This window comes from Chenopodium quinoa, unplaced genomic scaffold (genome assembly GCF_001683475.1).
Source record: "Chenopodium quinoa cultivar QQ74 unplaced genomic scaffold, ASM168347v1, whole genome shotgun sequence".
Lineage (NCBI taxonomy): Eukaryota > Viridiplantae > Streptophyta > Magnoliopsida > Caryophyllales > Amaranthaceae > Chenopodium > Chenopodium quinoa.
The window spans coordinates 2,110-29,767 of record NW_018744592.1 but is presented as its reverse complement, the minus strand read 5'-3'; the positions used below and the strand labels follow the sequence as shown (position 1 = coordinate 29,767).

Sequence of the window (27,658 nt, the reverse complement as noted above, 5' to 3'; positions counted from 1 at the left end):
ATTGTAATACATTTGATAATAGAGAATTTTATTGAAAATATTTGAATAAGCTTAAATAGGAAAATAACTCATAGAATTAGGGGAAAAAAAAAAGATATGTCGTAATCCTAAATTGCTAGTTATTTGGAGAAAAATGTAATACTTTAATACTTTATGACTTAATTAGCTAACAAAATAAAAAAATAAAAAATAAAAAAAGAAAAGTGATAAGGGGAACATTATTGGAAAATCTCAAAATCATATAATCAGTGATTCACTCTCAATCTCAAATTCTCACACCCATATTCTACCTTCATTACAGTCTAGCTTTCCTAATATACTAAAATTCTCAATCGCAAATCTCGCCATTGCCGCCATTAGAGTCTAGCTTTCCTAATATACTAACATTCAGAGATCCACCCATGGCCATAATTCACCACTGCTCGACGTCTCCTAGACTCACACAATCCCACTCTCAATCTCAAATTCTCACTCCCATATTCTACCTTCAACAAGGAGTCATGGAGTGAGTAATCGGTCCAATTTTCAGGATTGAATTTTACTCATAAATTATAGATCTAAACATTTAATCTTCCTGATTAATAGTTGTTCAACATTGTTCTTCGACAAATTATATGTTTAATCTGTTAATTTTTACATTTTAAAATTATGCTTAGCATTTTGATTTTAAATAATTTTAGGGATTAAAACTTTTTAGGCAAATTTTTAGATTTAGATGTTCTTGATAATTTTTAGGGGTTTAATCTGTTAATATGTTTTGGTGTTAAAGGGGTCAAACTATCATGGCTGAGGATGAATTTGATCACGCGGCTGAAAGAGGTATAGTCATTCTAATTAATTATAAATTATGCATTTTTATTGATCTTACTCCTAATCTTTGCCTAATTGTTTGATGTAATGGGTGACTTTGAGGTTGAGCAAGCATCAATTACATGCATGAATGTTGGAAATGCTACACCAACACTTGAACCCCATCAATCAATATCTCCAATTCAAGGAAAGCGATCTCTTATTTGGCAGAATTTTGAGATTAATGGTGAACATGCTGCATGCAAGTTTTGCAAAAGATTAATCCAGAAACATAGTGGTACACTACAAGAAAACAACTGGATTTCGACGAAATTTTTCCGCCGGAAAACGGCCTTCCGACGGAATCAATCTGTCGCAATACCCTTTGTAGGAAATTCGACGTTTTCCGAGGGAAATTCCGTCGGAAGCCACTTTTTCGACAGAATTTCCGACGGAATTCATTCTGTCGGAGCTGGTTTTGACTTTAATCGAAATTCCGTCGCAATTTTCCGACGGGAATTTCCGTCGGAGTTGGAGAGGTTTCCGATGGAAATTTCCGTCGGAAAAGTCAATAATAAAAAAAAAAACAGCCCCACCCCTAACCCTTACCCCACCCAGATCCACCACTACCCACACCCCTTCTCACCACCACAACCCACCCCACCGCCACCCCCTAACCCACCAAACCCCACCTCACCACCCACCTAAACCCCCACAGAAACCACCCCAGCCAAAACCCCACCCACACCAAACCGAAACCACCCCAACCATTAACTTACCCAGCACCAAACTCACACCAACCCCCACCCCACCACCACCGACACCACTACACACCATCACCAATCCAAAAATAAACCCTAAAAACCGAAATTAATCCCAAAAATACGAAAAACCCAAAAAACCGATAATTAACCCCAAAAATACGAAAATTCACACAACATAGTCAAAAAATACCACACAAAACAATCAAAACCAGTAGATCTACATCTTAATCAGAATTTCATTAAAAAAATTAAAAAAAAAAACGATAATCAACCAACGAAAATTAAAAGAAATATATAAATATACAATAAAATTTATAAACTTAACATTACCATTACATACAAATTAAAAATAATTAGATATACACTTTTGACGGTGGTTGTTGGCTCGCGATGGTGGTTGTTGCCTTTGTTGTTGTTGGGCCGTTGTTGTTGTTGGCTTTGTTGTTGTTGCGTTGTTGTTGGCTCGTGACGATGGTTGTTGGCTCGCGACGGTGGAATTGGAGAAGAGGAGAGAGAAGAGGAGTTGAGGAGAGAGAAACGGAGAAGAAGAAGAAAGAGAGAAGAGGAAAGAGAACAGAGAGGAAAGAAAGGAAGGAGAAGAGGACGACAGAACAGAGAGGAAGGAGAAGAGGAAAGAGAACAGGAGAAAGAAGAGAGGATCAGAGAAGAGGAAAGAGGAGAGGAGAGAGAAAGAGAAACGAGAGAAAGAGAGGGGAAAGAGAGGCCGAGAGAGAGAAGAGGATAGGAGAGAGAAATGAGAAATGAAAGGGGGGAGGGGGGTAGTTCCGTTTTAGGATTTGATTTTTTTTTTCAAAAATATCAAAATTCCGTCGGAAATGGTTCAAAATTCGTCGGAAATTTTCCGACGGAAATAAATTCCGTCGGAACTAGAGTCAGGGTTTGGTTTTTTTTTGTTGTTTTATTTATTCTGACGAATTTTTTTCCCTCGGAATTTACAACTTCCGACGGAATATTCCGTCGAAAAAAATTTCCGAGGTAATATTCCGTCAGAAGCTGTAAATTCCAAAGGAAAAAAAATCCGTCGTAACTTACCTTTTCCGACGGAATTTTCTGACAGACCCAAATTTCGTTGGAAATTTCAAAATTTCCGACGGAATTTAAGTCCGTCAGAATCCGACCTATTTCTTGTAGTGGTACGAACGGTACGTTTAATCTAAAGAGACACCTTGATAGGTGCCAACAATATAAAGATTCAGATAAGTCTAATGAGTCTAATGCATCTGAATTTGACCAAAAATAATACTGTAAGTTATTTGCTAGAGCTATATTGAAGCATGGTTATTCTTTAAGTATTGTTGAACATGAGGGGTTTAGGGGATTGCATACATATTTGAATTCCAAGGTTAGAACTATTTCTGGAAACACAATATTGAAATGGTGCATGACAGAGCATGATGTGTTAAAGCAATATGTTTGTAATACGTTTAAGGCCTTATCAAGTAAAGTGTCCTTGACTTGTGATGTATGGACAACTTGTACTACTCGTGGTTATTTGTCTCTTACGGCCCATTTTGTGGATGATCTGGAAATTACGGTTAAGGTGCTGAACTTTAGACATATTCCACCTCCCCATAATGGTCATGAAATTTATAATCTGGTTTTTCGTTTGATCAAAGATTGGGGTATTGAAAGAAAAATTTGTAGTATGACTATTGACAATGCAAGTAATACGGATTCTATGGTTGGGAAACTCCAAATTGAATTGGATGCAATGGCTAAATTACCTCTTGACGGCAAATATTTTCATGTTAGATGCTCTGCCCATATCTTAAAATTAATTGTCAAAGAAGGTTTGAAAGTCATTGATGAATCTATTGCGAAAAGTTCGGGAGAATGTGAAGTATGTTGATTCTTCTGAAGCTAGACTTATAAGGTTTGAGCGGTGTGTTTCTAGCTGTAATTTAGCTACAGGTGTAAAGCTATGGATGGATGTTCCTACTAGATGGAATTTTACTTTCTTAATGCTTCGTCGAGCTCTTGATCTTTTACTGGCGTTGAAAATGTTCGGTAGGATAGAGAGCAATTATCACTTGGCGCTTACTGCTCATGAATGGGAAATAGAAGAAAAAATGTGTGATTTTCTTGAACCCTTTTATGACATTACTAATTTGTTTTCCGGTTCTGAATATCCCACCTCCAATCTTTATGTTGCCAACATTTGTAGAATTGAGTCACTATTAGTGGCTGCTTCTAAAGGGGATGATCCAAAACTCAAAGAAAATGGCAGATCTTATGCGTTGCAAGTTTGATAAATATTGGTCTGATTACTCTGTGTTATTATTTTTTGTTACAATTCTTGATCCTCGGTTTAAGTTGAAATTTTTGAGACATCTTTTCAAGGATTTGTATGAAGCTCACATGGTTGAAACAAAAGTCCAGGAGGTGTATTATGAATTCGTTCAACTGTTTAACCATTACAAGGATCCTCTTCCTACTTATTCTTCCCAAGGTAGTTCAAATTCAGATGCATATCGTCCACGCAAGACTAGTAGAGTTTATGCGGTAAGATAACGACAAATATTATCATTATTCAATATGTTAATCACTTTTCTGGGTTATTCTGTTTTGATCTTTTTTATTTGTGATTTCAGAATTTTGTTGCTGATGTTGCTAGTGGTGACATGGGTAAATCTGAATTAGAATTATACTTAGAATTGCCTTTAAAACCTTGTAATGTTGATGAGGAATTCGATATTTTGGCTGTTGGAAGGAGCAATCAACAACTTTCCCAAGTCTTGGTCGTATAGCTAAAGATATTCTTGCGATACCTATTACTACTGTTGGTTCCGAATCTTCTTTTAGCATGGGTGGCAGAGTTTTAAATAGGTGGAGGAGTTCATTCGTGCACAAACATGTCGAAGCTTTGATAACAACTCGAAATTGGCTGTATGTGTAATACCCCAAATTTTTGAGTATATTTAATCAACGATTTTTCTAGAATAAACTTTTTAATTTATAATTATTTTCAAATTTATATGTTATAGTAAAATTTTTAATAATTATTAATTTTATTTTCAGATTTATTATTAAAAAAAAAAAACTGAATTTGGATAATTTACAGAAACTTATCTTGAAAACTGAAAAAAAAAATTAAAAAAAAAATTTGAAGCTGATCCTTTTGATAGGAAGTTACAACAAACTCAGCTCAATTTGAATTGGATCTTATCTTCTGAATACTCTAGAGCAACTCAACCTAAGTTTTCTAATCTATATAACCAAAATCCCAAAACTGATATGTCGTATAACACTATAAAATTATACCCATCCCTTTCAATTTTGCCCAAATCGTCATCCCCAACTGATCTTTCATCAGTAAGTTATGAGTTTTCTTACTGCGGTTTTCTTGTATTGAATTGAGCTTGGCAAATTCGAAATGTTGATTGAACCTTCTCTTGATTTCTTGTCTTACCCACCCAATTTCTTTAATCTTCTTGTCTCTCGTTGAACATCTTGTCTTACCCACCCAATTGGAAGTTTTTTTTTTCTTTTAGAAAATAAATGGTTGTTATCTTTCCTGCCAAAGAAGACACCATTGAAGTACATTTTTAGAGCTTTGTTTTGGAGTTTGGTGCGTAGGTTGCAGGCTAAGAAGGGAAAAGTTGTGGTAGTGGAGTAGTGCATCTATACTTCTAAATTTATAGCCATAGTTGACTAATAAATTAAATTTTTATTCCTTTCCTCCAAATTTTCTTATCAATACAATGCGTTAGAAGTAGTTGCTTAATTATCCATGTACTAGTATCAGCTATATGAGTCATACTAACTTATTATTATTATCTGCTTATTTGTAGACGGAGGCTACTAGGTGAACGTTTCGGAGGTTACTTACCTTGAGATTTACGCGCAACTCAAGGTAATTTCCTATGTCCATCATCTTTAGAATCCCGTTAGGAAATTGTTTTGAAACATTGTGTGCCAACTATGTGCTTGTGTAATTATATGTGATGAGTGTGTTACTGTATGGTATTATGGAATCAAATTATATACTAGTTTTCTATATTTGTGTACTAGTATAAATATTTTCGAAAATTTGATTAAATGGTATCGTATAAGTTTGTTTTTTTTTTTAATTAAAATCTTGGGAATTGGATGATTGATTATTTGTGGGTCTCCAAGGCCTATTGGGAAACGAGTTGTAACTAGTATGTCATGTTGAATGACTATGTTCTAATAATACTGAAATTAAAACATTGTTACTTGGGATTAAATTGATTTGTGCAATAATACTTGTGTGCGATGTGATCGGACAATTTAATCTATTAAATGTACATTAAATTAAGAAGGGAAATGAAATCCGAAAGGGTGAAGAACAGGTTGCCCACTACTAGTTACGGTTGCTACTAGTTGGTTTAAATTAACGTATATTGCTGTTTAGTCTTCCTCCTAATCAATGGGTATTAGTGAGGGGTGTGCACACTAGGGACATTCTGTTAAATTTATGGTCATTTGGGGTTACGCGCGACCCTCTGTAAAGTAGGTGGTAACAGGGACTAGTCCCGGCTTACTGGCGTTCTCTTTCCCTTTCTTAACTAAAGAAATAAATTTTTATGTGGGTAAAACTCAGTTTTTAGATGACAAAGAACTCGAGTGTGCACATTTGTTCGTGTTACGAAACACCGGCATTCTTGGTGAATACGAAAGGTATATTAGGCCCAGGTATTCAGTGTATTCGTATTTACAATCATTTACAATGATGACTTTGTAGATTTACATTGTGTGTTTGGCCTCGTAGGAAGTTTGAGGACTACATTCTTAGTACTCGACCTTTCCTGCGTAGAGAAGAAGTCATGGAGAACTTCGAAGCTGAATTCTCTAATTGGTTTCATCACAAGGTGATATATGCGGTGTAACCGTGAAATAATTATGTATTTTACATCTTGCATTTTAATTCATTGAATTCAGGAACCGTGATGTTGATATTCAACCACTTTATAGGTGGTCTAAGAGAAGTCAAATTCGAATGTCCTGCGAGCGTTGTGCATGCGTCCCTTCAGGCGAGTTCGTACTTGGGGCCAACTTTTTGTAGGTGGATTTAATTTCCATACACATGTCCATGGCAAGCACAAATCCACCATGAATTATGGTGTGTGTGTATCAAGTGAGGATGGCGGAGAGTACTTCGGCATTTTAGACGACATAATCGAACTTGTCTACACGGGACCCAAGAGACAGTACAAGACAATTTTGTTTAAGTGCAATTGGATGGATTGTGGTAGGGGAATGAACATACACAAACAATACAGGCTAATCGAAGTAAATCATACTAAGAAATACCCCAAATATGATCCATTTGTCTTATCTTACCAAGTGGCTCAAGTGTACTACGCATCATACCCTAGCCTGAAACGGGACCGTGTTCAATGGTGGTCTGTGTTTAAAACACAAGCAAGGTCAGTGGTTGATGATCCGGTGGACTTAGAGTTTCTGCAATCACCATCCCCAAAAGTACATGCAACGCTTTGCCCACCGAATGACATTCCAGACTACGCCAGGGATGATGATGATGAAGACGATGACATTGGCTTTGTGATCTCAAGCGATGAAGACGATGAATCTAGTATCGACTCTAGTGATAGTGACGATGATGATGACATCGATGTAGTATTAGATGATAGTAGTGATGACTCTAGTAGTGAAAGTAGTGATGAGAGTACTGAGTAGGAGAATATGTTAATCTCCTATAAAAGTATGCTTCTTATTGTAAAATCAAAATATTAATTAGGCTTATGTAAAACTTTTCAGTGTTTGTATAAAAGCCATATTACGTTGCACTGCACTTGTTATTTATAATATCTTGTCATTTTACTAACATCTGATTCAGGTAGTCATGGCGGGTGGAAAAAGTGGGCAATCGTTGAAGAAAGTAAAGGGGAAAGAGAAAATGACCGCCCACGCCCTTTTCAACGACGACCGGGATGAGGAGATGTTCGATGCGGAGACCATCGATTTGGGTGAGGATCAAACGGGCCCATCCACTCCTCCAGAAGATGGGCCACGGGATGAGTCACAGGATGAGTCACAGCTCCTGTTTTTGGACTCTACTACGCTGTGGTATGTACATATCATGATATGGATGATGAGATACAAGGCTTATATTACTATTCTCAAACTTGTTTAACATTTTTGTTTCCCATTTGTTATAGGTTTGATGATCCTAAGGTTTGGAGTGCGGTATCCGGTACGATTAGTGGATACTACCGAGCCCCTTGGAGGAACTTTGGAGAAGTTCCTGCAGCTACGAAGGAACACTGGTGGAACTTGTTCAGCGTATGATATTTTTGGGTCTTGGTTAATACATGTTTTAGATATTGTATTGATTTAGTTTTGTGTATAACTTCTATATTTTATCATTTACAGGCACAATTCAGATGGGCACCCCAGATGAACGAGCTAGTGAAGCTCACATTTCGGAGGAGGGTAGCAACACGCCTGCGTGACATGTTTGACACCATCACGCACAGATGAATGGCGCCAAGCCAAGTTGGCTGAGTGAGGAGATCCACAAGGAGATGATGAACATTGTTGCATCGGATCCAACTTACAAGGAGAGGTCGGCGCAAAACAAGAAGAACAAAAGGGGCGGTTCTATGGAAAATCCCGTCCGAGGGACCCACTTTCAGGGTTCGTTGTCAGCTGTCCAACATGCAAAAAGGATGGTAAGTTTATTTAAAAAGATCTTATATTAAAAGGCATTTTTGTGTATTTCAACGTAACAAGGGTGTGACTTGTTTAACGTTTATTCCTATTTTTTTGTCTCAAAGGCGGCGAAGAACAAGGGCCAGCTGCCAACAACTCCTGAGCTGTTTTTGAAGACACACTTCAAGGAGCTTCCTGGGAAAGGCACAGTGGCAGTAAACCCCACAGCTCAAGAAATTACGGTAACAAATTCCCTAAACTTAGTTCATTGGATCATTATTCATGAATATGGTACTAAAAACTTAGGGACTTGTTGGTTTTTGTGATTTCAAGGCATGTACCCCTTAGATTACCTATAATTGACATGTTTAGAGAAAGAAATAGTTCATTTGGTCGAAAATGAAGAAAATGGGCAAAGATAGGTCATATAGGCCATAGTTGGTTCAATTTCGCTCCAAATGCGTCCCGAACCTTAGGGACTTGTTGTTTTCTGTGATTTAAAGGAATTTACCCCTTTGAATAACCATAATTGACATTTTTAGAGAAAGAAATAGTTCATTTGGTCGAAAATGAAGAAAATGGGCAAAGAATAGGTCATATAGGCCATAGTTGGTTCAATTTCGCTCCAAATGCGTCCCGAACCTTAGGGACTTGTTGTTTTTTGTGATTTCAAGGCATTACCACTTTTAATAACCATAATTGACATGTTTAGAGAAAGAAATAGTTCATTTGGTCGAAAATGAAGAAATGGTCAAAGAATAGGTCATATAGGCCATACTTGGTTCGTTTTTCATCAATATGGCTCCCAAAACTTAATGTGTTGTTTTTTTTGGCATTTCAAGCCCTAGACCCCTAAAACTATGTACATTTGACATGTTTGGATGAGAAATGAGAACATTAGCTAAGAAATAGAGAAAATGGGCAACATAGAAGTCACTTAGGCCATACTTGGTGCGTTTTTCATTAATGTGGCTCCCAAAACTTAATATGTTGTTTTTTCTTGGCATTTCAAGCCCTATAATCCTAAAAACTATGTACATTTGACATGTTTAGATGAGAAATGAGAACATTAGCTATGAAATAAAGAAAATGGGCAACATAGAAGTCACTTAGGCCATACTTGGTACGTTTTTCATTAATATGGCTCCCAAAACTTAATGTGTTGTTTTTTATTGGCATTTTAAGCCCTAGACTCCTAAAACTATGTACATTTGACATGTTTGGATTATAAATGAGAACATTAGCTAAGAAATAGAGAAAATGGGCAACATAGAAGTCACTTAGGCCATACTTGGTGCGTTTTTCATCAATATGGCTCCCAAAACTTAATGTGTTGTTTTTTCTTGGCATTTCAAGCCCTAGACCCCTAAAACTATGTACATTTGACATGTTTGGATGAGAAATGAGAACATTAGCTAAGAAATAGAGAAAATGGGCAACATAGAAGTCACTTAGGCCATACTCGGTGCGTTTTTCATGAATATTGTACGTAAAACTTTGTTACTTTGTTTTTTTTATGTCAATTCAAGCACTTTACAAGAAAAAAGAGCTCATTTCCTAAAACTATGTTTAATTTATATGGAATGAGGCAAAAAAGAGCTCATTTCCTAAGAAATGAAGTAATTGGGCTAAGTAGAAGTCAACTATGTCATGTTACTTGGTTTATTTTTTCATGAATATGGTAACCAAAGCTTATTTATATAACTTACTAATTCGTTTGTTCCTTTTCATATGTTTATCTTGTAGGAGGTCTACCGAAAGAGGGTTGAGGAGGCTAGCACTCAAAGGACTCAGAAGAGTCCGAATGAGCTGTACTGGGAGACAGTGGGTGGTCGGAACAAAAAAGGACGTGTGAAGGGACTTGGCGGAAGTGTTGACCTTTACTATGGCAGCCAGATGGGTCGACTTTCCCACTAGTAGAAAATAGGTAATGGGAAGCCACTAATTGGAAGCGGTTATTGGAATCCGCTTCCAATTCCATACAAAAACCCGGGATTAAAAAAAAAAGAACAAGAGGAGAATTGGAAGCGGTTCGGTTTGTACCGCTTCTAAAAGGTAATTAGAAGCGGTTCAAACCGCTTCTCTTTTTTAAAAAAAAAAACCTGATTCTTATTATTTCCTTCGTTCCCTCCTTTTTTCCCTCCTTCATTTCCTTCGTGACTGCTTTCAATTGCAGAGTACACCTCCTTCAACTCAATTCGCTCCCTCCTTCACTTTCACCCACCATCACACAGCATCCCACACCACAATTGTCGTGCTTACCCACCACAACAACAACCTTGCTGCCTACTTTCACCACCACAACCATTCGTTTCTTTCATTGAGTGTTGTTAGGAAAAGAGGTTGATGCGCCTGCTTTCACCACCACAACCACCTTAGGGTGGTGCTGCTGCGTCCCTCTGCATGCTGCCCTTGCTACCTCCATTACTACCATAGGGTTGTGCTGCTGCGTCGCTCTGCCTGCTGCCCCTGCTGCGACCCTCTGCGTGCTCCCCCATCTCACCTTCACACGCACCACCAGGCCACCACACCTCTCCCTCTTACCCCACATTCCATATTTTTGGGTGAGTTCATGCTTAATTTAAATTCATTACTTATATGTTGTTAATAATTTCCCAAATTTTAGGGTTTCAATTTTAGTTAATCAAATTTTATGTTTATTAATATATGAATTATTTGTATACAAAATGTTAATTCTCACCTTAATTGTATAATGTTATAAGTTGTTTTAATTTGAGTAGCTAAAAAGTAATGAATTAATGAATGGATTGAAGGTAAGATTAGTTTGCTTGTAGGTAGTCCAAATAGCATTGTATGAATGAATGAACTTGTGTTTTGTTAAATGTCAAACAAATGGAAATTTTTGAATGCTTGCATCATCATTTGCCTAGATACCCGTTCAAGTCTTTCTCATTAGGAGGAAGACTTGAATAGTCCCCGGTTGGGACTGTTCTTGGACGTTTAATCTCACTTAGGTAGTAAATGTATGTCTCTTTTTCGATTTTAAGGAATATCTCGGCTTAGCATTTCGTCTCCATGTTCTCCGGGTGCATATGTAGGTAATTATTTACCTACATTGTGTACTTGGAGAACTGGGGCGAAATGCTGCCGGATTTTCCTTAAAATTGGAAAATTGACATACATTCACTAGTGAGATTAGACGTTCAAGGATGGGTTAGGTTGGAGTGATAAGGACCTTTTTGGGAGCATTCATTTTTACACTATATGCATGAATGATATAAATACAAACAATGTACTTTGATTATATGTTGCAATTTTACATTATTTATAATTTGTTGGTTTGCGTAAAGGCAATTTAAAACGTTGATGGATCGCGGTTGGATGTATGGTAGACGTGATACGTTGGATTTCTTTAATGGGGTCCAAGAGTTTTGCGAGAGTGCTTCACAATATCAGATCAAAACGGGTGTGAATGACCTTTATTGTCCTTGTGTCAACTGTAATAATGTGACAATGGTCGACAGTGTTGATACAATAAGGGATCATGTGGTATGTCATGGGTTTAGGCCTCAATATCATGTGTGGGTTTGGCACGGTAAACAGGGATCGTATAGGGAGAATGTTGTTGGGAATGATACTCACGATAACAAAGCCGAGATTCGTGCGGAAGATGATTATGGTAGTGATGGTGGTGGAGATGGAGATGAGGATGGGGATGAGATCGAGGACGGTGGTGGTGATCACTTGGATGAGATGATGCATAATGTTGAAGGTGAATTTGGTGACCGATGTGATGTATTTGAGTCGTTATCAGAGGCTGCCAAAAAGTCTTTGTATCCCGGGTCGAAAAAATACACCAAACTATTAGCCGTGCTAACACTTTTTAACATTAAGTCAAAGTATAACTGGAGCGACACTAGTTTTACTTCTTTGTTGACTGTGTTATGTGACATGTTGCCTGATGAGAATGAACTTCCTAAGTCGTACTACTATGCAAAGAAACTCATGTGTCCATTTGGTTTAGAGTATAAGAAGATACATGCATGTCCTAATGACTGTGTTCTTTATCGAAATGAATATGAAGAGTTGGAGGAATGTCCACGTTGTGGTCAGTCGCGTTACAAGCGAAAGAGCTGCAATGCTGGTATAAAGGGACCTCCTACCAAAGTGTTATGGTATCTTCCCATCATTCCAAGGTTCAAGCGTCTATTTTCAATACCAAAAGATGCTAAGAACATGAGATGGCATGCAGAGGGAAGAAAGAAAAACGGTTTGCTGAAGCATCCGGCTGACTCTCCGGCTTGGAAGAACATCGATATGAAGTTCAGGGCATTTGGTGATGAAGTCAAAAATTTGAGGCTTGGGTTGTGCACCGATGGTATGAATCCATTTTGCACTCTGAGTACCCAACATAGCACATGGCCGGTACTTTTAGTGATCTACAACTTGCCTCCGTGGTTGTGTATGAAACGAAAATACGTAATGCTGTCTCTTTTAATAACTGGTCCAAGGCAACCTGGACACGACATTGATGTTTTCCTTGAGCCCCTTGTTGATGATTTGACAAAGATGTGGGACTAAGGAGTTTCTATTTATGATGCCCATAAGAACGAGATGTTCCTAATGCGTGCATCCCTGATGTGGACCATTAATGATTTTCCCGCATATGGCAACCTGTCCGGGTATAAGAATAAAGGGCATAAAGCATGTCCTGTTTGTATCGATGACACACCAAACGTGTACCTTGAACACTACGGAAAAGATGTGTACGTGAGGACCCGACGATTGCTTCGGTGCGATCACCCATATCGTAGGCAGAAAAAGGCCTTCAATGGGAAAGTTGAAGAAGGGGTTGCGCCTAGGCCATTGAGTGGACATGAGGTGTATGGTCGAGTGAAGGGTATACCAACTGTTTTTGGTAAAACTTCGAAACCTTTAGACCCACATGCCTTATTTAAAAAGGAATCGATCTTTTGGAAGCTTGAGTACTGGAAAGAACATGATATTAGACATTGTCTTGATGTGATGCATATAGAGAAGAATGTTTGTGATGCAGTTGTTGGGACAATAATGGGTATTCATGGCAAGACAAAGGATGGGAAGAGCGCCCGATTAGATTTGGAAGCATGGGGTGTTCGTCCGGAATTGTGGGTGCATCCAAAGGAAGGGAAGGCAATGGTAATGGAAAAGGTAAGGGAAGATGGTGGCAATAAACGTAAGGGGGAGCGTAAAGGAAAGGGCATCGGTGTATCAAAGAAGAAAGATGAAAAGATGTATTTACCTCCAGCTTGCTACACATTGTCAAAGGACGGAAAACAAAAGTTCTGTGCTTGTTTGTATGACATTAAGGTTCCCTCTGGTTTCTCGTCAAACATGAAAAGATTCGTTTCCTTGAATGGGGAATTGAAGTTGACTAGTATGAAATCTACCACTTTGATTCTATTCGACAGACTCCACCACGGAGGTTGCTAGTGAAGAACCTACTGAATAGGTACATATTGCTTCCCTTTGTTGATTGCCCTAAACTTAATCATTGAGAATTTATGTTTCTAACTTAGAACTTATTTTTCTAAAGTGTTATGAAGAAGTTAAACTGTCGTTCTGTTGCGGGTCCCAAGTGGAAATATGCAAAGGTAATGCCTTGAGTTAGTGATTTGTTTAATATACTTGGCTTCGGTAATGGCTACGCATGATAACAGTACCTTTGTGGCATGTCAGTGTGCGCAACAAAACAACGGACTTGATTGTGCCCTATACGTGATGAGGTTTATGCTTGACGTAGTCAACAATTGCTCGGAAGCACAACAAGTAGATGAGGTATGCTTTTACTGTATTCAATCTATACCTTGCTTCCATTATTGCACCGAACATAAAACAAGCGTAACACATGGGAGGGGGGGGGGTGCTACATACTGATGACAATGTTTGATTTTTTTTGTCATCTTTAGTTTTGCAAGGTTGAAAGTGTAGGTCCGTTGTCAAGCAAGGAAATCAATGAAGTTCGCGACATGTGGGCTTTTTTCGTGACGTTTGATGGCATCTAGGTAGAATCGGTGTAATGGTTATATTTGGGTAAGTAAGAAGCTCATTTGAGAAATTTTCACCTACTTACGCTCCTATAACCTCGTATTTGCATGAAAATGAATACTTTTAAGAAATTTCAACCTATAAACATGTTAAATATACTAAATATGGTATGTTAGAGTAGTTGGATATTAGTTTATAAAGAAATCAAAGAATTTGGGTAAGTAAGAAGCTCATTTGAGAAATTTTCACCTACTTACGCTCCTATAACCTCGTATTTGCATGAAAATGAATACTTTTAAGAAATTTCAACCTATAAACATGTTAAATATACTAAATATGGTATGTTAGAGTAGTTGGATATTAGTTTATAAAGAAATCAAAGAATTTGGGTAAGTAAGAAGCTCATTTGAGAAATTTTCACCTACTTACGCTCCTATAACCTCGTATTTGCATGAAAATGAATACTTTTAAGAAATTTCAACCTATAAACATGTTAAATATACTAAATATGGTATGTTAGAGTAGTTGGATATTAGTTATAAAGAAATCAAAGAATTTGGGTAAGAATGAAGCTCATTTGAGAAATTTTCACCTACTTACGCTCCTATAACCTTGTATTTGCATGAAAATGAATACTTTTAAGAAATTTCAACCTATAAACATGTTAAATATACTAAATATGGTACGTTAGAGTAGTTGGATATTAGTTTATAAAGAAATCAAAGAATTTGGGTAAGTAAGAAGCTAACTTATGCCATTTTCTCCTACTTATGCTCCTATAACGTTGTATTTGCATGAAAGTGAATACTTTTAAGCTATTTCAACCTATAAATATGTTAACTATACTAAATATGATTTGTTAGAATTAGTAGATGTCAGTTTATAAAGAAAACAAAAAATTTGGGTAAGTTAGTAGCTCACCCAACCAGGCAGGTGCACAGCCCAGCCAGGCAGTGACCTGCCCAGCCAGGCAGGCAACCCAGCCAGGCAGTGACCTGCCCAGCCAGGCAGGCACTGCCCAGCTAGGCAGGCACCTGCCCAGCCAGGCAGGCAGCCCAGCCAGGCATGCAGCCCAGCCAGGTAGGCACTGCCCAGCCAGGCAGGCACTGCCCAGGCAGCCATGCAGGGACTTGCTCAGCCAGGCAGGCACCCAACCAGGAGCAGCCCAGCCAGGCATCCGGCCCAGCCAGGCAGCTGCCCAACAGCCTGTACACGCACGTGATGCATGTGATTTTTGTGCATTTCGGCCATTTTGGTGATTTTCGGTGAATTTCTGTGATATTGGTGCATTTCGATGTTGTGATACTCATGACAATGTTTGGTTTTTTCTTATTTTTTTTTTCTCTAAAGTTTTGCAAGGTTCAAAGGGAAGGCCCGTTAACAAGGAATGAAATCGATCAATGAAGTTTGCGACATGTGGGCTTTTTCCCACACATTTGATGGCATGTAGAATTGCCGTAATGGTTATATTGGTTTGTTAGCTTGACTTTATTAATTACTTATTATTGTCAACATTATTTTAATTAAGTATGTATTAGTATGTACGTAGTATTTCTAATTGTAATCTTAATATATTTTAGTGTAATTAAATATTGTTGTTCATTAAATATATTAATGATGTTACTTTATATATATATAATTATTTCGTGTTATATATATTATTGTATTATTTTGTAACTAATATTAATATTATTATTAATTAATAATATTAATTTTATTATTAATTAATAATAATAAATTTATATCGATTAATAATATTATTTTATTATTAATTAAAAATACTGAAATTATTGTGAAAGGTCACTAGTAATATTATTATATTAATATTATTAGTAATAAATTATAAAAAATAAAAAATAAAAAATAAAATAAAAAAAACTACAATTGGAAGCGGTTTGGCGCTAAAACCGCTTCAAATTGTTGAATTTTTTTTTTTAAAAACTGGGAATTGGAAGCGGTTTGGCGCCAAAACCGCTTCCAATTGTAGAATTTTTTGTTTTTAAAAAATGGGAATTGGAAGCGGTTTGGCGCCAAACCGCTTCCAATTCTTCACTATTTGAAGCGGTTTGAACCGCTTCCAAATCTAACTGACAATGGCAAGCCCCCCAAACCGAACCGGTTCAAAACTGCTTCCAATTAGGGGGTTTGAACCGCTTCTAAATTAGTTTTTTTGTACTAGTGTCCACATCTTCCATGCAGTACACGCCCTCCCTTGTTTCTCAGATGCAAGATCAGATGGAAATCAGGGTGCAGGCTCTTCGGGAAGAAATGGAACTCGAGATGCAAGCCCGAGATCAAGCCTCAGTAAGAGCCCAAATGGAAGAAATGGGGAAGAGGTTGGAAGAGAGGATGATGAGTCGTTACCACAATGACCCTTGTTCCACCGTGCGACCTCCATTTCGAGATCCCAAGGACGACGACCCGGGTAGTGGTGGAGCAGGCCAGGGCACTCCCGCAGTTGCTTAGCTTTAATTAACGTAGTGTTTATTAGTACTAATTTTAGATTACATTACTTGGCTGTACAGATTGGAATTAGTATATATATATATATATAAAATTATTTTTGCACAAAAACCATTAATTTTATTCTGTCGTTAGTATAAGAAGAAGGAAGTACAGGTATTAAAGGGTAGCAATGTGCCGTAGGAAAATAGTCAAACTCGAAATAGTTCCGTCATTATTTTCGTCGCAAAGTTCCTACGGAATAAAATCCGTCGCAATTGGTATAATTTTCCGACGGAATTTTCCGTCAGTAGTTTGCGACGGAAATATGTCCGTAGGAAGCTTGCGACGGAAATTTCCGTAGGAAAGTTGCCTGATTCCTACGGAAATGTCCGTCGGAAAGAGCTTAGCTTCCGACGGAATACTCCGTCGGAAGTATGGACCGTTCCGACGGAAGCTGAGAAACTTTCCGATGGATTATCGTCCATCGGAAGCTTGCGACGGACTTCCAAATTAGGTCAAACATAAGCTCCGAAAATTTAAAATCCGTCGGAAATTCTGTCGGTATGGTAATTTCCGACGGAAAATCCCTCGGTATTGGCCAAAATTCCTACGAAGTGAATTCCGACAACGGGTTCCGACGGAATTCCGTTGGAAACTGCCTTTTCCGACGGATTTAGAAGGTGTTCCGACGGATATTTTCCGTCGTAAATGAGGTGTTTTCTAGTAGTGATCCACAAGGGGGAACTCTTTAAGAAGGGCTACCTCCAGCTGCTGCTGAAATGTGTTACCCCGGAAAGGGGGAAAGAGGTTCTAGCGGATCTGCACTCGAGCTTTTGTGCATCACATATAGGCGGCAGAACTCTAGGAAAAAGGGTCAGGCGGCAAGGCTACTTTTGGCCCACTCTTGAGGCAGATGCCATGGAAATGGTGAAGAAGTGTGATAAATGTCAAAAATTCGGCAAACTCATACACCGTCCGGCTACTGATTTGACGGCTATCTACAACCCAGTGTCATTTTCCAAATGGGGCATGGAAAAGCACAACCAGAAATTTAAATCCAATTAGAAAGCACAACCAGAAATTTAAATCTATTTTATATCACCTTAATTAATTATTAGTCACAATAATTAAAGTGAGCGCGGAAACAATAGTGTTGTTGGGTTCCGTAGAGTCCGACTCTACGTGGAACGGAAACCCACCCAAGACCCGCACACTAACTAAAGCGACTAAGAATGCAATCACTAATTAAACAACAATTAAGATAGAGAAGAAAAGACATTCTTACCCTTGGTGCGTGCTTCGCTCGAATCCCGAGCTCTTACTTGAACCCCGCAAATACAAAGGTCTCCGACGGCTCGTACCCACGAACCCGACCCGAACGAACTAAGTCCCGAAGGTTAGTCGGGACCCGACCAATAAAAACTAGAGTTTTACGAACTTAAGGTTTTCTCACTTTTCTTAAGGAGATGCCTTTTTAGTTCCACTCAAGTGTTCTTCCCAAATCCCAAACCTTGGTATTTATAGGGAAATGAACCTTGAATTTCCATTCTTGATCAATGTGGGAGATTTTGCAATTTTCCCATTTTATTTTAATTAAAACAAAATTAAAATTGCAATGCAATCAATAAGTTACAAGTGGCAGATGGAGGAAGAGAGATTAGGTGAGGACCATTTCCAAGGGGGGGATCATAGCCTTGGTGCCTAAGGCAATGCCCACAACCCTTGGTCCCCACTTAGCAAACCGGCATCCCACCATGTAGCTCGCTGGCAGCCTGCCTTAGCTGCCAAGGCTGCCAGTTGGCGCCTAGCACCAAGGCTGGGCAGCCAGCCAGCACACACACGCACATAGCGCAGCCAACCAGCAAGGCTAGCACCCCACACGCACACCAGCCTACATGCGCAACTAGCCAGAGCATACGTGCTGCTAGCGAGCGACGCATGCTAGGCGCTGCTGCTATGCGAGGCAATACTATGTACCCCACACGCACAGTCTAGCATGCTGCTGGCTGGTGCATGGTGCTTGCAATGAGCAAGGCATAGATTTGCTGCCATGCGATGCCTAGCACGCATGCTGCGCAGCGATGCCTGGGGCTGGTGCGTGGCTGCGAGCAATGCTAGGCCATGCCTTGCGCCAGCGCCTAGCATGCAAGTAAGGCCTAGCCTTGCGATGCTTGGGCGCATGGCCTGCTAGCACACGCGCAAGGCTGCGATGCTTGCGGTGGCTAGCTAGCATGCATCGTCCTAGCACGCCTAGCATGCTAGTCTTGCTACTAGCATTGCGATGGGTCTTGCCTAGTCTAGAACTCACATGGCTAGGCCAATGCGAGGCTACGGCTAGGATCGTACTTGTATTTTGATTGATTTCGCGTCTGGTCGAATTCTAAATTTGACTCGACTTGGGATGCTCATCTAATCGTATGCCATTACATAAACAAATAATCGTTAAGTATCCTAAATAAATACAATGTAACTAATAATTACAAATATAAATTTAAACATTAGATTTTAAAAATTACCCGGACATTGATGACCTAAAACTAACACAAAATTCGCTTGATGGGCTTTTGTATTGATACGAAATTTTATTTGTGTCGTATGATGTGTTAGGTCTGCATGTAAAAAACATTTATTAAATAAAACATAAACATATAGTCGTTGAGTATCCCAAATTAATACAATATAAGTAATAATTAGAAATACTAATTTAAACATAGGATTTTAAAATGAAGCTAAAAATTACCGGCCATTGATGACCAAAAATTAACACAAAATTACTAACACAAAATTCGCTTGATGGAGTTTTTTTTATTGATACGAAATTTTGTTTGTGTCGTATGATGTGTCAATTTATAATGGTAGGTATCACAAATTTTAATTTAATCATAATTAACGAACAATTTGTATTTCTTATCATAAACACTATCAAAATTTATCTTATAATGATAGGTATCAAACTTTATTATAAGCGTTTATCATTTAAATATTTCTTAGTATATTTTTTTTTGGATTTTTTATGCTCGTAGTATTGAATTAATAAATTTATCTTTCTTATATTGTTACTTTATTTTTTTCATTAAAATAATTTAGTTCGATGATTATAATGTACGTGACATTAAAATTTTAGATATATCAAATCTAATTCGTTACTTTTATCTAGGTGGAGACATTATTTTTTAATTCAAAAATAAAATACAAATCTTTCTTCTTATTGGTCGAAATAAGTATATTTCTTACGTGGCGCTCAAAATACTCTCCAAAAATGCCTACTTTATATAGATATATCAAATCTAATTCGTTACTTTTATCTAGGTGGCGACATAATTTTTTAATTCAAAAATAAAATACAAATCTTTCTTCTTATTGGTCGAAATAAGTATATTTCTTACGTGACGCTCCATCTAATTCGTTACTTTTATCTAGGTGGCGACATAATTTTTTAATTCAAAAATAAATTACAAATCTTTCTTCTTATTGGTCGAAATAAGTATATTTCTTACGTGGCGTTCCGAATGCTCTCCAAAAATGTCTACTTTATTTATATAATAATATATTAGATTAGATTATTATTATTATTATTATTATTGATATTTAAAATATGTTTACTTAAAACCTTTATAAAGCCCACCTATCTCATAATTAGACGATCATATAAGGACCCGCCCCGTTTATTTATCACACGAATCTAACCTATATTATAATTTATAACTATGGCGGGTCATGGAAAGGCCTCTATTCCTATTTTCTACCTGTCTGAGTTATTTCATTGAAGCGCACTCAACGTTCTCCATTTTAGCGTTCTCCGTTGAATCTAATTCTTGTATCCCCCATTGAAGCAGCTTCTAATGTAAGTTGTTTGTTGTTGTTATCATCACATCAATTTCACAATCTAGGGTTTATATTTGATCTAATCTAATTTAATTACCAGTGCTTTAAGTTTAGGGTTCGTCAATTCTTAGATTATGAAACATCATATCCAAAAGGAAAGAAAATTATGAGCGTAATTTGATTATTGAATCAAATATCCCTAAAATTATGTATTTATCGAGATAATTCAATATGAAATTAAATCTCTTTTCTCTGGGCCTAGGGCGGCCGCCCCTCCTGCCCTGCCTCAGGGACGGGCCTGTTCTCCAGTTCTCCTATATGCTATTTGAATTGTAGTTGTGTTGAATACTTGAGTTGTTGATTACTTGATTTATAATTGCAATTTGATATGTTGTTTGTTAATTTATATGCTTGCTGACTGATGTATTCCGGAAGGACCTTGATGGTCTTATTTGATGTTGTCTGTTCTATATTAGTTGTTTCCCCTGAAGCTTTTATCTGTACTTTGTTAGTAGTTTCTTTTGGGGGTTATTTTGGTACTAGGGCAGCCATGTGCTTTCCGTATGTATTTCAGAAACAGTGCGCATATCTCAAGATATGCACCTGGGTGTTTAATCGGATTTTCTACGGGTAAATCCTAGTTATTTATTGGAGGAAAACAATCTCTATCCATGGTATTAGAAGTTCCTAGTTTGTTTGATTAGCCGCTTTTGTGTGTAGGGATATGGGGATAGAGAGAGAGCAGAGTAGCACATCCGAAGCCGAAAGAGAGGAAAAAAAGATTGTGATGCTGGCACTGAGCAACGAAGACTTGACTTCGGAAAGACTACAAGTATATCACACTCGTGCAGAATTTCACTCGGTGGATCTGAAGCACAATATATTAACTCGTTCTTGCTTTCCTTCAATTATCATGGCTAAGTTCTTATCATCTGCCATGGTGTCATCTTTGAATAAATTTATCTACTTAGTGGGAGTGGGAGGAGCGCGATCACCTGACGTCCAATCATCTGATGAGTCTTCCTCTTCCAACCACACATTCTACTCCGGCGGTTCATGTCTTGACATGTCTGATGAGGCTCCAGTGTGGTGTCCAGCTCCTGTCTTCGTTGAGGGTAACACTTCTCCCAACTATGTTAGCTTTCTTGGCAAAATTTACAACTTTGGATCTTTTTGCCTTGCGCCCCAGGTTCTTGACTGTGGTGCCCTTGGCCACTGTAAGTCAATTCGCTCTCTCCTTATCCCTCAAAGCCTTGCCGGTTGTAGTGTGTCTGTTCCTGTACTTCCCGACCCTTCCAACAAACGCATTCTTATGCGCCTCTATGGTGGTCCCCTTTCATCGCCTTCCCTCTATGCTTTCACTCCCGATCCTGATGCTGATGCTATTGGGACATGGGAATGTCTCACCTCTGATTTCCAACTTTGGGCTCATGCTGCTGCTGTTGTTAACGGGGTCATATATTTTCACTGCCATAGAGTTCCATCTCTTCTTTGTGCTTTTCATATAACCAAGAAAATATGGTTGAAAGTCTGGTGGGATTCGTGCTTTAAGGACAATGTTGATATGAATGTCGAAACTTTTAATTTCGATGCAATGCTTCATTTGGGCCACAATATTTTGTGCTTTGCTGGTTGGACACCCATATATCCCCGGCCTGCTGTTTTTACCCTCGAAGTCATCTTTTACAAGTTCCAAGTGCTGGTCACCGGTGAAACTGTAACCGTCAAGGTCTGTGACTCCTACTCATATGAACTTCCGGGAAGTACCAATGTGTTTCATTTCCTCCCCATTTAGCAGGTACTCTTCTCCATCTTACCATCTCTTATTCTTGCTATTATTCTGTTACTTACTATCAAGGTATTTTGTTGCCTCTTTTAATGTGGATTCGATTTACAATGCTAAATTTGTTCATCAACTTAGTTGAAAGAGGCATTGATGGATAAATTTTCATTCCCAAAAATTTGCACTAGTGATTAGTTTCCGAGTCTCGTTTCTTTTTGTTATTTGATAGCTCTACGAAGGAGTAGAGCTTTCATATTTAATTATGAAGTTCTTGATGGTGTTCGACTGTTTTCTAATGTGCTATTGCGTTCAAATCTCAGTGCCTCGTAGTCTAGAACCTGTGGTTGTTTGATGCTCTTTGATGTTTGGAGTGATTGTATATATTTCGACGGTACGTTAAAGGAAAACATAATGCAGAATTTATTAGACAAGTGTGAAAGATGTGAACCTGAAAAGAACACATGATGAAACGAAGTTTGAGTCTTTTTATAAAAGAATTCAAGATCACCAAAGATACGGCAAGCCTTAAACCAAATATAATAATCATTAGAATTTTCTCATAGATGTGCCAAGAAGCAATAGGAAATTTGTTGGAATGAATTGAAGTATAAACTTGGGTGTCAGGTGTAGGCCACTGGATGCTCCTGCATGATCAGCAAAACTCATGCAGATTGAACACTTCAAAAAAGCGCTCTTGCTTGTGGAGTGAAATTCAGCTGAATGAAAAACTGATATGTGATCTTAGTTTTAAAAGTGCGCGCGTAGGCGTGACACTGGGCGCAAGGTGCACTAGGGCGGAGGCATATACCCCTTTGAGAGGCTCAAAGGCGCAGGCTTTTTGGGCTTTTTTTTGTTTATTTTTCATTTTTTATCCTTTTGAGCCTAACCCACTAGAGGCGCACACCCCTCTTGCGCCTAGGTGCGCCTCTTGCCTTTTCAAACTAAGCATGTGATTAAGCTGAATTCTTTTAATTTCATATTCTCTCCACAGAGGAAGAGGTAGTTAATCTCTCTGCAAAGGTAGTTAATGGTTTCTGTAAGGTAAAAAGAAAAAAAAAGGGATATAGCCTCTTGAGTTCTAATGCATTGATGACTAGTTTAATTGCACTTTAGGGCCTTGTCACTTCTGTTAACTAGAGGTTTGAGATATTCCCACTTTAATACTATGAGTCCATGACCTATGAGGTACAATGGTTGAAATTCCATCTAATTTGATAATTTTATAGGTGCAAGTGTGTAACAAAGTGTGAGAATGAACTGTGAACACAATATTGGATTTTCATATAAATTTGCAAGAATTGCATTATTATGACGGTCTAAAACGCCTGTGATCTGGTTGAAATTTGCACTATATCCTTGTGTTGACCAAAGCAAATCACCAAAGTTCATGAATACCAAATTGGAAATAAACCAAACACCAGGGCACTAAATGGGAAATGCCAAATTGGAAATAAACCAAACACCAGGGCTCTAAATGGGAAATGCCAAAATGTTCATTTTCATGAATCAATTTGTTGAATACAATGCTCTAGCTTTCCTCATATAGAGATGTTCTTGAATATGTAAAACACATTTTTTCCCCCTTCCTCTATAAGTTTTTAGCTTGTGATTACTTCCTATGTAGGGTAAAACCTTATAATATATTAAGTGCTTATATTATGTTGATTCCTGGGATGTTAAATGTTAGATGAGCATTTAATAAGCAGTGTGTCTTGGTACTCATGCATTCCAGTTACCTAAGCTAGGAAGATGATAAAGTAGGTTTGCATCTACATTGACACCATATTTCTGAAATGCTTTTGTCTCTTTCTTATTTACTAGGAGGTTGTTTGGTTGCAACCTATTTCCCTTGGAAATACAATTTCCTAGGAAATAGATTGTGTTTGGTTGGCAAAAACATTGGAAATGAGAATTCCAAGGAAATGGAAATTCCTACGAAGGGGGAGTGATTGGGTGACCCTAAGGGTTGCCAACCCTCTCCATATTGAGTTTTCATTGGTGAATAAAGTATTAATTAAAACATTAATTTTATATAGCCCTCTTCCAATTTATTACACATATAATACTATTTTATTATATTATACTCCGTATCTAATTCATTTTCCTGTAGGAAATCATTAACCGACTCCCCCCTTGGTAAATGCAAATTCCTGTGTCAATTACAAATACCCATGCTCAACCAAACACACATACTTATTTCCTAGGAAATGGGAATTTATTTCCAATTGGAATTAACTTCCCATGGCATCCAAACGACACCTAGATTTCAATAAGCTTGGCGCTGCCATGTTTTCCTCTGTCAACGATGTATACCCGTGTGAATATTAGATTTTAGATTTGGATTGCTAAAATGTGTATATAGCTCTCAAGTAACTTTTCTAATCAGGGCACTGAATATAATATGTTCTAGGGACTGTAAAAGTACTGCTCCCTCTGTTCCACCTTAAGGTTTAGGGTCATTAAGGATCCACAATAAGGCAGAAGTGATTAACTTAATAATTGCAGCCTATCACAGATGATAGCCACCATGCCCGCCTCCGCAGATGCCACAACCACCCAGGTCAACCACTACCAAACGAGGATGATTTGTTGGAGAAAACATGAGGCTGGAGCAGAGAGCATGGGATAGGGAACAAATGGAGTGTAGTTAAGGAGAGAAACGTGAGATCTTGTGATAAGAGAGTGAAAGTTAGGATTAGTAAATAGACAACAGGTTAGTTTGTTAATATACTGTCAACACATGATAAAACTTGTCTTAAGGGGTAACTATGACTTCACATCCACGAGTGATTTCTAAATGTCCTGAATTCTGGTTTTTATTTTTCCTCTTTCATTTCATAGTTAAAAATTTGTGTAATTGGTGTATTGCATACACCGTGCTTTAGATGAGAACTTAAGGTTGGTGTCATTCATCTTCATCAAATGTTATATCCATTGATTATTGAGAACTTTTAGCTGTCGATAAATGGACACAAATCCTTGTACTGAGGAGGTTTTTTTCCGTACGATTTGTTTTTGTGTAGTATTTTCTTTGGAATGTCAATAACCACTAAACCCCAAATTATTTTGGGACTAAGGCTTTGTTGTTGGTTGTCAATAACCACTAAAATGATTATCACCAAAGTGCCATGCTGTGTTATTTGTGCGTAGCACTGATAGCAGCTGTAAAATGGTAAAATGGTATGCCGAGCTATTTAACATCTCAAGCCCTATGTTATTTGTTACACCTCAAACCCTATTGTTTCTCAATTTTTACCTTAAGGTGCTAGGTGTTTGGAATTTATTTTGAGCTTTGCTGCTTGTAGGCTTTGCCATGTTGCTTGGCTCATGTTGAAATTTGTTTGACGATTTTGTGGTTCTATGTTTAGTTGAGTACTTAAGTCAGAGTTGAGATGCATTCGTGCATAGCTGTGTAATGGTAAAAATTGGTGGTTGTTTCATGTTTAAGTCATGTAGATCTCTTCATTTTGTTTTTTTGGGTGCCAAATAGTATTTAATGAAAGCCATTTTGTGATGCTTCACAGATAGGATAGGACAACTCGTGTTTATAATCACTTTTCTAAAGTTATTTACTTGTGCTACATGCCTACATGATGTTGGATGCTTCTGCTACGCCTAGAAACTTGTTTAGGATAGTTGTGTTGTATTTAAGGCTTAGCTTCTTCAGATAATGGCAGTTGATGTTATGAATTATGAGTCCTATTGTCAAATATATAATATCAAGAAGAGCTGCTCGAATCATACTTGTATATTCTTTTTTGGTCTTTTATCACAGAGACATGATATTGAGGCAATTAATGACACGGGTTCCTCAATTATTTTTACTTTTCACAGGGTAGCTGCTGCTGAGGAAGAGTATGGCAATAGTGTTGGTCCTGAGGATGATTACTTGCTCCTATTGCTTGCACATCGTCATCCAATTTCGGATTCCGGATGTTTTGCCTTTTAGTCTTGTGATGACTGATGTCTGTTTTATAGTGTCGTATTTGGTTTACCAGTTTGTGGAAATACTTTAATTAGCTCTTTTATGTGAACTAAAAGCCTAAATATAAGGATGGTTGTTTATGATAAAAACCCTGATTCCAATGAACAACAATTTTCTAGTTTATTCAAAATAACATGTCCTTTGGTTTCTTGGGTTTCCCAATTTGCTCTTTCATCTAACAACCCCTCATTAATCCAAAGATGTATCAATCTTATTCTTTTCAGTTTCTAATGTTTTTGATATAATAAGCAGCGTAACTAAACTCCAATATTCGGAAAACATCACGTTTCATGTCAACTTGATCATGAGCAGATGTCAGCTCTATTAAAGCATTCCGCTCTTAAAACACCAACTTCAGTCAAACTCCAAGCCATTGTAGCAATTGCAAGTGGCAAACCACCACATTCTTCAGCAACTGATCTTGCTGATTCTTCAGTCGAACTGCAAGCCATTGTCTTATTATTTGGTCTACAAGGTCTGTAGAAGTAGTGATACACATTTTCCTTTTTCTTAGATTAATTATGTTGTGAGCTACTAATATTTTAGGTGTCAGTCTCTATGGTTCAATACTCTGCTTCATAGTTCAGACTTAAGTTTCTCATGCACATATCACATGAGGAGGGCTTGGGGTGATGATGGTGATGTTTTTAGCTGCAATGGACATTGCCATTATGCAACATATGATGACAACCACGCAGCAACTTGCTTATGCAGCAAAATCAATGAGCTAGAAGAGCTGGAGTAATTGCAAAACATTTGCGTTGATGAGCTAGAATGTGTTGCTGAGAATGAATTAATTTATGGAACTGTTTTTGGGTGATGGTGGTGTAATTTGTACTTCATTAGGGTAGACTGTAGACTTATTAAGTTGCTAGTTAATTCTCGAGTATTGCTCGGCTCTTCATCAATATCGCAAAAAGAACGATCTATTTACTCTGTATTCTATATGACATAGTAATTTTTATAGTAGTTTAAAGTCAAATTTGATAATTTCAATTATGGATGTAATTTCAAAAAAAAAAAAAAAAAAAAAGATAAAAAAAAACTCAAGAATTTTCCAAGAAAACCCTTTGTATCATCTTCTTTAACAACTTACTAAATTATACTTCCTCCGTATTACATGCAACAATGAGGGTTGCACAATTCCCAAAGCCATTTTTTTTAATAGTAACTCATTAAGAGATTTTTTTTTTTTTTTTAGTTTAATTAATCACTAGCCACCACCACACCAACTACCAAACACCAGCTACCACCACACCAACTTACAAGCACGTACTGACGAAACCGCCTACCACAACCACACCCCAGCCACCACCAACCATTGGAAACGTCAAAAAACCCCGTCAACAGTTTCGTTGCCACCAGAACCACTCCGCTACCACAATTCCAACCCACTCGACCACCATAGTACCACCCCAATCG

At 37.8% G+C, this 27,658-nt stretch overlaps 2 protein-coding genes across 3 annotated transcripts; both read left to right on the top strand.

Annotated features, from left to right (window-relative positions):
- Positions 1–897: 897 nt before the first annotated feature.
- On the top strand, positions 898–6,485 carry LOC110699557 (zinc finger BED domain-containing protein RICESLEEPER 2-like). The gene is made up of 8 exons (XM_021877054.1): positions 898–1,087; positions 2,963–3,307; positions 3,399–3,817; positions 3,915–4,076; positions 4,166–4,306; positions 6,139–6,215; positions 6,307–6,406; positions 6,477–6,485. The coding sequence occupies exons 1-8, from the start codon at positions 898–900 to the stop codon at positions 6,483–6,485; spliced, it is 1,443 nt and encodes a 480-aa protein (XP_021732746.1).
- A 13,863-nt stretch (positions 6,486–20,348) lies between these two features.
- Positions 20,349–26,398, top strand: LOC110699555. 2 transcript variants are annotated; one of them, XM_021877043.1, is made up of 3 exons: positions 20,349–20,487; positions 21,189–22,266; positions 26,086–26,398. In XM_021877043.1, coding segments are annotated over exons 1-2 (1,077 nt in total). In that variant the 5' UTR covers positions 20,349–20,485; the 3' UTR covers positions 22,264–22,266; positions 26,086–26,398. The 2 variants fall into 2 exon arrangements, with proteins under 2 accessions (XP_021732735.1, XP_021732736.1); XM_021877044.1 differs by lacking the exon at positions 26,086–26,398 and adding an exon at positions 22,876–23,857.
- The last annotated feature ends 1,260 nt before the right edge of the window (positions 26,399–27,658 follow it).